Source organism: Paralichthys olivaceus, chromosome 2 (assembly GCF_024713975.1).
Source record: "Paralichthys olivaceus isolate ysfri-2021 chromosome 2, ASM2471397v2, whole genome shotgun sequence".
NCBI classification, from domain to species: Eukaryota; Metazoa; Chordata; class Actinopteri; order Pleuronectiformes; family Paralichthyidae; genus Paralichthys; species Paralichthys olivaceus.
The window spans coordinates 3,478,018-3,490,666 of NC_091094.1; the positions used below are offsets into that span (position 1 = coordinate 3,478,018).

At 41.5% G+C, this 12,649-nt stretch overlaps 1 protein-coding gene across 8 annotated transcripts in view; it reads right to left on the bottom strand.

The window, feature by feature from the left end:
* The window catches only part of chd6 (chromodomain helicase DNA binding protein 6), a 68,221-nt gene that overhangs the window by 24,628 nt on the left and 30,944 nt on the right, over positions 1-12,649 (bottom strand). For 6 of the 8 annotated variants that reach the window (XM_069531631.1, XM_069531620.1, XM_069531661.1 and 3 more), the window contains exons 4-16: positions 12,265-12,394; positions 9,560-9,713; positions 8,373-8,522; positions 7,334-7,399; positions 6,849-6,910; positions 4,476-4,593; positions 3,983-4,069; positions 3,281-3,418; positions 2,442-2,563; positions 2,107-2,350; positions 1,431-1,607; positions 908-1,051; positions 605-703 (exon numbers count right to left, since the gene is read on the bottom strand). In XM_069531631.1, coding sequence (XP_069387732.1) covers positions 605-703; positions 908-1,051; positions 1,431-1,607; positions 2,107-2,350; positions 2,442-2,563; positions 3,281-3,418; positions 3,983-4,069; positions 4,476-4,593; positions 6,849-6,910; positions 7,334-7,399; positions 8,373-8,522; positions 9,560-9,713; positions 12,265-12,394 — 1,691 coding nt within the window. The remainder of the gene's footprint in view (positions 1-604; positions 704-907; positions 1,052-1,430; positions 1,608-2,106; positions 2,351-2,441; positions 2,564-3,280; positions 3,419-3,982; positions 4,070-4,475; positions 4,594-6,848; positions 6,911-7,333; positions 7,400-8,372; positions 8,523-9,559; positions 9,714-12,264; positions 12,395-12,649) is intronic. The other 2 variants (XM_069531653.1, XM_069531642.1) reach the window with 1 other exon arrangement.

Genomic DNA, 12,649 nt, shown 5'->3' on the forward strand with positions numbered 1-12,649 from the left:
CGCTGTTTTGTTTTCACATCATGTTTCTTTCAACCTACCGCCTGCTAATTTAGCAGCACAATAAATCATGAACTGTGTTTAAGTTTCCGTTGTCGACAACAATAGTCAATGATCTCATCCTGCTCGGTAACCTGGAGCGAGCTCGAACACATAACACGCAAGCAAACACATTCAGATTCTCACCTTCAGGCGATTTTTTGTTTCTTATTCATGTGTTTGAACCATGAGGGAATAAAAAGGACACGACGGCCTCAGCTGAATGAAGTGGATCTGAAAAGTTGGCTATTTTTCGCTCATATAAACTTTTTTCTAAAATCATTTTAATTATCTCACAATTGAATTTTAATTTAATTCAGAATTGAGTTGTGATTAAAGAGAATAATAAAGACCAAAGGCCAATAATTCTGATAGAAAGTCGTCTCATTAGTGAACTCATTAATGAAGCTTTCGTCATGATTTTGTGGCTGAATATTTTAATTAGGCCAAAAAAGGAGGAAGTGATATCGAGAGTTTAATGTTACTTAAAGATAGATACAGTAGAATTATGAGACGCCGATGAAAATCATTTGATGCATGGAGCATTTGGGTTTCAGGAAATCTTTACCTCTATGATGGTCTCTTCTTTGGGTGCCAGGTTTTTTTCTACATCGTCTTTAAGTCTTCGTAACATCATCGGCTTCAAAATGGCCTGAAGCTTCTTCACCTGTTGGAGAAAACAAGCGATGGGTGAGTTTGGCATGAACACAAACGAGACATTATCTTCTCTTGTCTGGAAAGTTTGTTTAAAAAGCACATTTAAAACATTTCACATTATGACTGAATACCAATACAACTTTTTTTGCAAAGGTTTGAGACTCTTCTTATAATTTTTTTATAAAGTGTCATGAAAACAGTTTTCTGGACGAACCTGTTCTTCTGTTTTGAGGTCTCCAAACTCCTCCAGGAAGCTGCTTTCTGAGGGAAACTGCAGCGGCTCCAAGAAGTTCAACAGACTGAACAGTTCCTCCACAGAGTTCTGCAGAGGGGTTCCTGTGAGCAGAACCTTGTGTTCCTGTGGGAAACATCAACAGGAATATATCTTTCTTTAAAAACATGACACATTCATCCAAATGTTGAGTAAATGGAAAGTAAATCAGTCGATAGAAAATATAAATGAATGTCCGTTTCTCTACACTAGGATTTTTTTTAGAATATAGGAGTTGGTTTGTTGATAACAGCTCAATTTCAAATGTTTTCTTTTGATTGATACACAAATTTTACCCTCTCAACCAAACCTAAATATTTTTTGCAAAGGTTTGAGATTCCCTTTTTTTAATTTGGTGTTTCCATTCTGTTTTTTTTCAACGTTTAAAATTGAGAATTCACTCCAAAGCAGGTTGATGAAAACGCAGTGTAACAGAGAAGATCTGCTCCCACAGCTCCAGACTGACCAGGTTCATCAGTTTGAGTCCCTCCAGCAGTTTGCAGTTCCTGTTCTTCAGTCGATGGGCTTCGTCGATCACCACACAGCGCCAGTGCAGCTTCCTCAGCTCCGGACAATCAGCCATGATCATCTCAAAGGTGGTGATCAACCCGTGAAACTTCAGCACGCCAGGGATACTGTTGCCCTGCGGACGAGAGAGAGGGTGACGATGACAAACGTTAAAAAAATGATCACACGGGAAGTTTATCGAGGATGACCAAAATCAGAAAGACAAATTAAGACTTCTTTTGTTTTATGACATTGTAATGATAATCATATTCTGCATTCATCTGAGACTGGACGTAAATAGTTTCTTTCTTGACCCTTCGATCAACTTTCAAGAAACTTTTTTGGCAGAGGTAATTAATTAAACACAATTATTAAGGACTATGTGTGAAATCTAAGGAGTTAAAGATTAAACTGTAAGAATTCATAAGGAACTAAACTCAAAAACTTCCTCTAAAGAATCCAGCAACAGCTTAATGTCAAGAATTTGGAGGACGCTCACTTTTTGTCCTTCAGAGGACTGAATAGAAATAAAACAGAAGTCAGACATTTACACCTCCTACCCTCAGCTGACTCATCACTGTGTGACGGATTAGATGCCACGACCGCTGCACACACACTGATACAAATACACAAACCTGCGCGTCTCTGTGAAACATCTCGTACTGCATGATCATCTGACGGCTGATCTGCGAGCCGTGATACACGATGACGTTCATGTTCGTCCACGTGCGGAACTCTCTCTCCCAGTTGGTGATGGTGGACAGCGGCGCGATGATGAGGAAGGGGCCGCGGATCCCCATGTTGAAGATCTCAAACAGAAAGGTGATGGACTGGATGGTCTTTCCCAAACCCATTTCATCGGCCAGGATACAGTTTTTTCTAAGTAAGAAAAGAAAAAGTGTGAGGGAGCGAGAGGAGGTGGAGGGAGGAGACGTACACTAAGACACAGCTCAAAATGTTGTGTCCTCACCTGTTGTACCAGTTGAACAGTAACCAGTTCATTCCCTCTAGCTGATATTCTCTGAGCTGGTTTCCATTCCTGTAATCTCTCGACTTGTCCAGCTTCTGCCACTTCTCTGGAGAAGGTCGTTCCTGTGACACGAACAGATAATATTGTTATTTCTTGTTGTTCTACGTGATAATGTTTCTTTATCTCAACTGAATCATTCACACGATTTAGATATTATCCAATAAAAGACCCAGACAATCTGCTGCTGCTTGGGTTTCACTCCTGCATTTCTCAAGTTTTATTTAACTTCAAGAAAAACACACGACTCTAACAGACCTAGCGTCTCTGTCCGGCTCATATCAAAATGGCCTCTCCTGTTCCTTCGTGTCTGGGCTTCGGAGAGACGCCCACACTGAGCAGTGAAGCACAGATGTGCAGACGACTGTGGGTCAGAGAGCAGCAGATGTTTTACATGAATTTGATGGAGAGGGGTTTTCAAAAGCTCGCTTCTAAAAACAAACACGAGAGCCGACGGTGCGGATGTCCCGCTTGAAAAGGAAGTAAATTTCACTGCTTTGTGTTTGGACTCATTAACACCACAAACAAAAAAACAAGGCCCAGCGTTTGAATCTGAGGGAAACTGTTCGTGGAGATTGCTGTTTCTTATTTTCTCTGATTTGCAGAGAATTCAAGATGTCTGAATCCGCACCCTTCTTCGCCACATCTTTGCAAATATTCAAGCAGGTCTGGAGGTGTGATGTTTCACAGCAGTTTCAGAAAAGTTATCAATCCAATCAGGGCTTAGTGAGCAACTACAGAATAAGTCATATTTAACCACCTCCTGGTGTGTCTGTACTCACCATGTGTCGGAGGTCTGCCGGCAGCTTCTGGATGTGCTCAAACTCTTTCACCTTCTCTGGATCCAAGTCCTCCTGCAGCTCCCACGTCGCCTCCTCGTATGAGAGGCTGCACCATTTAACCAGGTAATGCGTCACCTCCTAATAACAACACACAGGAAAACATGGCATTAGAGTGTGACTGCGTCAACACAAGTTTTAATATGCATCGCTGTCGCTATGTTTTCGTGTCCAAACAATTTTCAAGCCCCTAAAACGGAGAAATTTGGAAACAGCTGTCCATATTTTAATTTGCGTTTGCGCCGGCATAGGAGACATTTGGAAATTACCCACAATTACTTCCTGATTGGTTCTTCTCAGTCACATGGCTCAACTACCAGCTGCGAATTCAAAGCGCTGCTTATTGTCAGTAACGGTTCCAACTCATCGTTGCTCCAAGAAAAACAATTTCTCCTTTCACATTTCACCACTGCTGTTTCTCGTTGTGTACTGCGAAGTACACAATCTTCTTCCTGTTTACGCCACATGATCAGTGAGCACATGAATGGTCATGTGACGTGTGTTTTCAGGTGTGTTAGTCTGATGCAGAAGTAAACACGGAGCTTGTCTAAACCAACACATTAGTAAGGACTCTCAGTGAAAACTGATTTAACACCAGATGACGACTGTTGAGTGTGTGTGTGTCTGTGTTTGTGCATTACCCACCTCTCCAGTCTCAGTATCAGTGGTAACAGCCACCTCCAGAACTCTGTCCACCTCTACATAGTCCGGGTTGAATAAATCTTCATCAGGCTGAGAGAGAGAGAGAAAAAGACAGAAATCGATTACAGATTTTTACTGTTAAGCAGGTCAGAGATTATTGTGATCAGAAATTACAATTAACATTATTACATAATTAACACAGTTTATCCCTATTTTAATTAATCAACTGCAATCAATCAAATTTGATTTGTAGAGCCCATATTTACAAATCACTATTTGTCTCATAGATCTTAACAAGGACATCCTCTGTTCTTAACCCTCCACAAGAGCAAAACTACCAACAGCACCATTCATTTCTAATAATCACAGAAATCAAGGCACATTTAATTTCACCTAATCTCCAATGAAATTCACAAAAATTGGTTGATGATAGAACAAGAAATGTTATCCATCAATCCAGACCGGCGGGGTAGACGATGATGACGGTGAGCGTTACCTCGGTGAACAGATGTTTCATCTGGGCCTGTTTGGTCCTGAAGCGTTTAATCTTCTGGTGGATTCTAGGATCTTTCTCCAGCTCCTCCAGCGTGGCCCATTTACAGTGTAGGTAGGAACTAAAAAATACATAATAAATAAATAAAGGTCTTTATAATCACCACGGTTTCATCATGGGCACACAAGGTTAGCATCACCATTTCAGTATCCAACCAAATGTAAAATATGGTCACCATCCCTTTGTTCCATAGATGTGGTGTTGATTAACATCCAAAAAATGATGTCAAGGTGAATTTGATCTTTTCGAAATTAAATGTCAGTTTATCCATTAAATATTTGTGTAACATTGTGTAGTAATGGGAACATGAATTCATGAGTCAGGGCCATAAAAACATGTTTTGTTGGGGTTAATAACTCAAGGTCAAACTGTTTCTGCCACATTTGTAGAATTTTCCCTCAAGGTGTTTCTGAGATTTTACATTTAGGAGAGGATTTAGATTTTAAACTTAATGCCTCTGGAGTCATACAACTTTCCTGTCCCCACAATCAACTTGTTATAAAGCTGCGTACATGGGGGAGGAAAGACTGTCAAACTAAGGGATGAGCACAAGTCACAAAATGATGCAGTGATTTCAGCACTCCAAATAATTATTTGATATTTAATAAAAAGCCTAAAAAACGTGTAGGAAGTCAAGAGTGACATTTTTGATACCCGTGGATAAAATATACGCCAAAATGGTAAAACATTCACTAATCAGGTCATGGGAATTAAACAAGCTGCAGTGGCATTTAGAAAAAAGTCCAGATTTAAACATGGTCATGAATGACTTACTAACTCTTAAATGTCTATTTAATTCATTTATTCATTTATTTATTATGACTTATATTACACATTTAGCTCAATGCAACATTAGAGCTCTTTTATTATATTTAATTGTGGTATTGCTTTTGTAGATGTCTGTAGCTTGCTGTCTTCTTTGACTTGCCCTGAACCAAATTTACTCGGGTATTGATTTAGTTGTATTGTTTTGTGTTGTATAAATTTGCACTGAGCAGAACCAGTTTTTTGTGTGTTTCCTCTAATACAAGAGGTTGAACGGGTTTAGTGTCTATGAACAGACCCCGCGTTGTTTTTTAACGAGCAGGAGCCGTGATGTTCATTCTTTCCTTCTGAGTCTAACATGATGGGGAAAAACGAGGATGTCCCTCGTCCCTCTTAGTGATTCACTCACTGACACATTGTTCTCTAATCGTTACTCTCTGCTAAAGAAAGCGGTACAAATGCGGTTACTATGGCTACGGTTTGACAAGCACAATTAAATCCATAAACCAGGATCTATATGTGGAGAAATGTAAATGTCACTGCAGCGTTCGGTGTCGTACTGCACCATGCACTGACTAAACTGTCTATGCAGATAACTTGTGCATCTGAATTATGTATAATAATGATTTTCACACTACAAATATTACACTTTTCCGTAACTCTTTAATTTGTGAATACATTATTCTGAATCAAGTGAAGCATTCACATCCAGTCAGACTGAATTAACTGCAGGCGAATCTGCCATGTGTTATTCATCACCCATGAGAATAATTTACGATCACAAGAACGACTGTACGTCTTTGGAAGACCTCTCTTGAAGATACAAAAAGCAGGAATGAACAGGCAGCTCTCCAGAGAACCCTCGGACTGACTTGGCGAACTGAGTCTCGGTGAGACGATGAATAACTCTCCGGTCTCCCTCAAGAGCTGCGTGCGGCTGAGACGCACCAGCACTTAACTGGCTCTGGAGAAAAGAACCGCTGCTGAAAAACCGTGCGTGTGTAAAAAATGTGCCTGGAAAACGATAAATTAAACAGCTCGAACAAAGTGAAGACTCTGCTGATATGTTTGCATCAGTTGTGACATTTAACACCTCAGAGGCTGCATGTGAAGCACTTCTTCTTGGTCTACCAGGGATGAGTTGATCATGTACGTAAACGGAGATGAGTGAGGTGATAAGACTAAAGAGGCAGCTCCTGAGGTCTCAGCTTTAGAGGAGTTTACATGTCGCCCTCAAGGTGAACTCAAGTTCGAGCTCTGTGCTACAGATGCACAGATACCGACATCCAGGCATTGGCTAAGCTGTCGTACTCCAACCAAAAGGTCGGCAGCTCGAATCCCAGCTCACGCTGAATTGTTTTGGGCCAGACGCTGAACCTGGAATGGCCCCTTACAGATGTTAAAAGCACTAATTAGAAGTCACTTTGGATAAAATCGTTGGCTAAAAGTCATGTAATGTAAATAAGGAAAATAACCCACTTCCAGCACACTGTATTAAAACAAAGCTCTCAGAGGGTCAGCTTAATAAGTACATGTGAAACTGAAACTCACAAATTTCTGTACTTGACGTAAAACTCCTCAGTCTCCTCCACTTGGTCCTCTGAGGGTGAGGTCTGAGGACAAAGAGAGACAAGATTGAAGTGAAGGGGGCCGGTTCAGAAATAAAAACTATACAATAATATATTCATTATCAATAAAAATAAATATTCCATTCGTGAAAGTGCATCCACAAGATTGTGAGTCTATAGCGGCGTCCCAATTCAAGGGCTGCATCCTTCGGGCGGCTGCATTTGAAGAGCGACTGTGTCACCGCAGCACGACTGGTGAGGACCGGCTCCTTCAAACGTTTCCTCCCGTGCCCCAGCAAGAGCGGCTCCAATCGGTGGATCCTCACCAGACTACCCTATCCCAGAAATTATTATGTGCTGGTGATGAAGCTAACCAGCTAGCGAGCAAGCTAGTCTCATTCCTCTCAGGACACGGCCTCTTAATTAGAACACAGTGTATATTTGCATGTGGTTTTTTTTTCCCTTCACCTCTTTCTTCGCCGTTCTGACGGACAGAATTTTCTCAATGATGTTGGCCTCGTCCTCAGGTGGTTCCTGAGGGGGAGAGAGAGAGAGAGGGACAGGAAACGTGACACAGATGAAGGTCAGTTCACAGAGTTTCTGCCCATTCATCAGCAACAAAGACTTCAAAAGGAGCGTTACACAAAATTACGAAGAATTTATCAAACTGTTCGTGACAGTTTGTATCAATGGACATTACAGAATATTACAAAGTCTTAATATAATAATAAATTGTACATGATGGCTGTTAGAGTTCTTACACAAGACTGACAGCACGATACAAATGTCCAAAATCTTGTATCGTGATACTAGAAGATAGAACTCCAACTCCCCTGCTGCAGGTAGAGTCTGCTGATGTCTTACTGCTTTACAATTTCAAAATAAACTACTTTTCTTTTACTTAGCTCATAAATGTATATACTACACACTGCACCCACTGTCACATGACTTCAGTTGTATTTTAGAGTCCGGCTGAGCCTTTAAATCTGTATCAAGAATTATCTCCGTCCAGATACAACGGTTTTGACACAGAAAATAGATTGTCGACTCCGCAGATGGTTGCTTAGTAACAAAAAATACCATAAACGAGGAACGGCGATGGTGAAAAGCAAAAGCAGGGATTTTTTAGTCAGGTCATTACGTCATGGCCGACGAACACTTTCTGTTTTCGCCTGCGCGGACTTAAAACCAACCTGAGTTTTCAAACTAAAATGGGACCAGCAGCGTTGAGTTTTCAGCACATGAACATCCTGCAGCAGTTTGAATTTCTCGTGAATCCTTAGATCGCATTAAGAGGCTCCAGGAATATCTAGGCCAGCAGTGTGGGAACATTTTCTTATGCACCCTCCCTTTAAGGTCTGAAGCAAACCATGGATTTGGAGATTTGCTGCCGATATAAATGTGAAGCATAATTCAACACCTGGATATTATTCTAATTTTACTTTGCGCATTTTAAACCTAAGACGAAGCAACAATAAACCAAAAGTGGGGGTGTGTCCATCCCTACCTCTGCCTGCCACGCCAGAGCAGTGGCATTGAGCGCTGAGATGCGACCGGCTCCGAGGACAGCGATCGTCTCTCCGTCATCATCCACCACCTTAAAGTCCAAATCCTCGTTGTACTTCCTCCTCTTGACTTGTCGCCCTGAACGCCGTTTCTAAAGGATTAGAGGGAAGATACACATCACGGTGAGAGGGAGGAAAGTGAGATTAGAGAGAAGAATTGAGGCGTCAGAGTGAAGGAAGACGGATAAAAGAAGAGTTAGGAAGACAATCCAATAGTAGAGGAATAGAGGAAAACACGGCATGAGATATTGGGGTGAAGTGAGGGGGAAGTGAGAGAATGGAGGGAGGGAAAGAGGAGGTGAGACGTAAAAGGAAAAGTACAGATAATAAAGGGAAAGTGCAATGAGTGTGAGGTGAAGGTAGGAGAGAGGGAAGGAAGGCAAAAGGAATGAATGAGTGACAGGAGGATGAGCAAGAAACAAAAAGGAAACGATTTGCTGCTACAGAGAAATCATATGTCATGATAATAATAATAATAATAATAATAATAAGATTCAGGAACATAATGGTTAAAGTTTGGAGTCATTTTGTTTAAGTTTGCTCAACACAGAACAAGGAACCTCTGCATGAACTCCTTGTGTTTCCACCACAGGGACCCTGGATCTAAATTTTATTTTATGTAAATATTTTACCCCCCAAATAAATCCCTGCTTAAAAGTAGTACTTTACAAAAGTACTGAAACCTTTGGGTGGGGCTTGCAGTGCTAAACATTTTATTTTCATCCACCATTTTTAAAAAACCTGTATAACCTGTATAGCTACATAAACAGATTTTGTCCATTGTTCTTCAAGACAGCGACATTATGGACCGACGACAAAGTCCAAACAACCGCACCACAGAATCAAACTGAATAAATGTTAAATAAGTTCCTGGGACTAAAAGTTCTTTTGGTCGAATCACGTCTTATGTAAGATAATGAAAAAAAGGTGTAGCAGCTGTCGGATGAGATGTTCAATTTAAACAACTGTGATTGTCTCATACATATCAAAACATTTCAGGTGAGATCTCGCCCACAGTTTTAAATCAATTCGGCAGTGCTCATCATTTTTAAACACTAAAGCACGACACGATGAATGAGGCTGCTCCCTCCCCGTTAGTCATTCTGTGCCATTCTCTCTTTCCCCTCACCGCAATATCCAGGGGGTCTTGGCTGTCCTCTCCGCCCATGTTGAGGGCTGACATTGAGGTAGTGTCGTCACTCTCCGCCCCCTCCTGGACAGCCACTTCCTGGTTTCTCCTCTTCCCCTTCTTCTTCTTTTCCACGGGCGCTGCGCCAGGATCTCTGAGAGAGAGAGGAGGAATTCTGATGAGTAATTAGCAGCATGAGGAGCCTGCAGCAGCGTATTCACTGGAAAGCGAACTGATCCCGAAAGGATTCACAGAGCGCTGGTTAAGATAGGTACATGTGGCATGAATATTTTATCCTCCCTTTCTCACAATCAGACTTGGGGCCATCACTTCGTGAGGAGCAAGACAAAGGACAACGCTGCAGACCAAGACGCTGCTTGTTTAAAGAGATACTTCAATGTGGTTGTTAGGCTGCAAACTAAATTGTAAGACGGTTGTCCGATGAACACACTAATGCTGGTTTTACACAAACCATAGCCACCAGAGACCGCTCGTGAGTGTGAATCTGGAAAGCTGCGCTCGTTTTTCGAATCTAAGCTGAAATGAAACCTCTAAGCCACCACATCGTGGTCCATTGAGAGGCAGTCTATGGTTCATGAAGCACAAATATATCTTCTCACACCTGTGAGTCGTCTCCATGTAGTAAATGTGTAGTACAGGAAAACTTGTGGCCTGAGCTGCTCGGTTTGTCCCGTCCACCTCTGACTCTACAGTACAACTACCAGTCCCTGAGAAGTCGTATTCTTCTTTTTAAAGATGCAGCTGGGGCGTAAGCTGCACACAGAGGCTGGTGAATTTAGGACTGTGCTGGCTCCTGAGGTCAGAGGAGCAAAACAAGATTCATCTCTGCACACACTTAATGGTTTTCTCTCTCTCTCTCTCTCTCTCTCTAAAACTCTGGAGTGAGCGGCGGACGAAGACAAAGACAAAGCCGCACATTCAGATGGAATCAAAACTGCACCCACGCAAGGATTTTCTAAATCTTCTTGTGACTGTTGTTACATGAACAAAGCACGACTTGAAACCAGAGCTTGACCTGGAAATGACCCCAAGTTAGTGGAGTTCACAAGTTCTCACGTCAACGGATCAGTCTGTCCTCCTCTTGTCCCGTCTTATCTGTCTCTTTTCCATCATTTCATTACCTCTGCTGCTTCTCATCTCCCTCATCACAGCGGTGATAATCTTTTCTCACAATTACCTCCATCCCTTTTTGTTCTTGTAAATGTCTTTACACTCATCTGTAACTTTTCTGTCTCTTGTCAGTCTATTGCTTTTCTTAGCTCCACATCAGTGACTCATCTCCTCTTCATTTTCAAAATCTTCCCCTCGAATCATACAATTCTACTTATATCTCTCTACTTCTGTCTGAGAACACAAGCTCTCTCATCAGTCTCCTCCTGTTATATTACAGATTCACAACCCTGCGTCTTTTCTGCTCTTTTTGATGAAGTCACCTGGAAATAATAGACCCGCAGCCACAGCACACTTGCTGTCCTGTCCAGATATACTGCTCTAGAAATGATGTTATTCCTGGGGAGCTGAGGATGTCTGGTGCTTATGATGTTCGTATGCTTAAGAATCATATTCAAAATTATTCATGGCAATTTCCAATCAGAGGATTTAGAAAAGTGTTCAGGCTCCTTCAGCTTTAGCACACATCATATGACTTATTTTAGCTCACCTCCACCAAGGCCCAACAGTTGCACACACTCATGTCAGTTCCCTGTATACGTCTAATTATTTTCATCGAGATCAATGAATTGAACATTTTTTCAAAGAAAGTGATTAAAAACATTCCTGGATCTGCCCTTTTGGACGAATCAAACAAACGAACCAAAAAAACAAACCAACGAACACGCCCCAAAACATTTTTTTTTGCTGAGGTAATAATAATTGAATTAGAATGCCATTCAGTAGAGTGTGCACCTCCCCTGAGTCTCTTAAATCCAATCAAGCTGCACCTAATTACACTCATCAGTCTGTTAAATATACTTGATTGTGGTCAGGTGCATCCTGTTTTGACTCTTCACATGTATCTACAGTTTGAAAAGTTTGGATTGATCAGACATGAGTAAGGCACACACCCATGTATACAAGTTCCAAAGATTCACACTGTATTTCCAAGTCATGAACTCTGAGTATTAGATTAGATATACTTTATTCATCCCACAACGGGGAAGTTTACTGAAATTGTGGTGAGGCAGAGATCCTGACCAGAGAATAAAACCATTTCTACAGCTGAGTGTTTCACAGAGCCTCAGGAAATGTGAGATGCAACCAGAACATAAGAGTCGGACATACAGACAAACTGATTTAAAAACTCCAAGCACCATTAAAGTTGTATTAATACAAACAATGCAAAATCCCCATTTGTTCATCCATCACATGCAACATCTCACATTCAAATTCAACTACATTTGGGGAGCAGATTAATTCTAGGACATTTACAAAATCATAAAACTCAAGCTTCACTCTAAAGCCTCATTTTGCAAAAGTGCTAATATATCTATGTTGACCTGGAACTAAAGTTTCCCACAGAATAATTGCACATTTTGTTGAGGACGAAAGTTTTGCTGCAGCTTCGCTCTCTTTACTCCATCAGTGTCTGCTTCTGTGGCTTTTCAAGCACAGCATCTCCACTTTCTTTCATTTAAATGATTTCTCTTTCTTGCCTCTGCTCATTATTTTCAGTCAGAATCACTCACCTGGGTTTGCGGCCCCTCTGTTTGGGTGCTGAGGGGACTGGGGTCTTGCTGTTGGCCTGGCCGTGGTTCTTGGCGTGGGTGCCGTGGATTTGCACCGGGACCTTAGCATGGAGTCTTGAAGGAGGAGCTGCTGGAGGAGAAGGGATTGGAAAACATAAAGAGGACATGGGTCACATAATGGAGCTCAAGAAAAATCAGTTTAAGGCTTTATGGCTTTAGTCATTCTTGACTTAGATCTGCTTTACCCATCACTGCTCCATTAAACCAACTAACGCTGACCAAATACAGACAATCCACTTCTCTAGGGGACAGAGGCAACTTTTCTCAAGTCACTAGTGGAGCAATCTGTCCTCCTGGAAGTGCAGTATATATATATATATATATA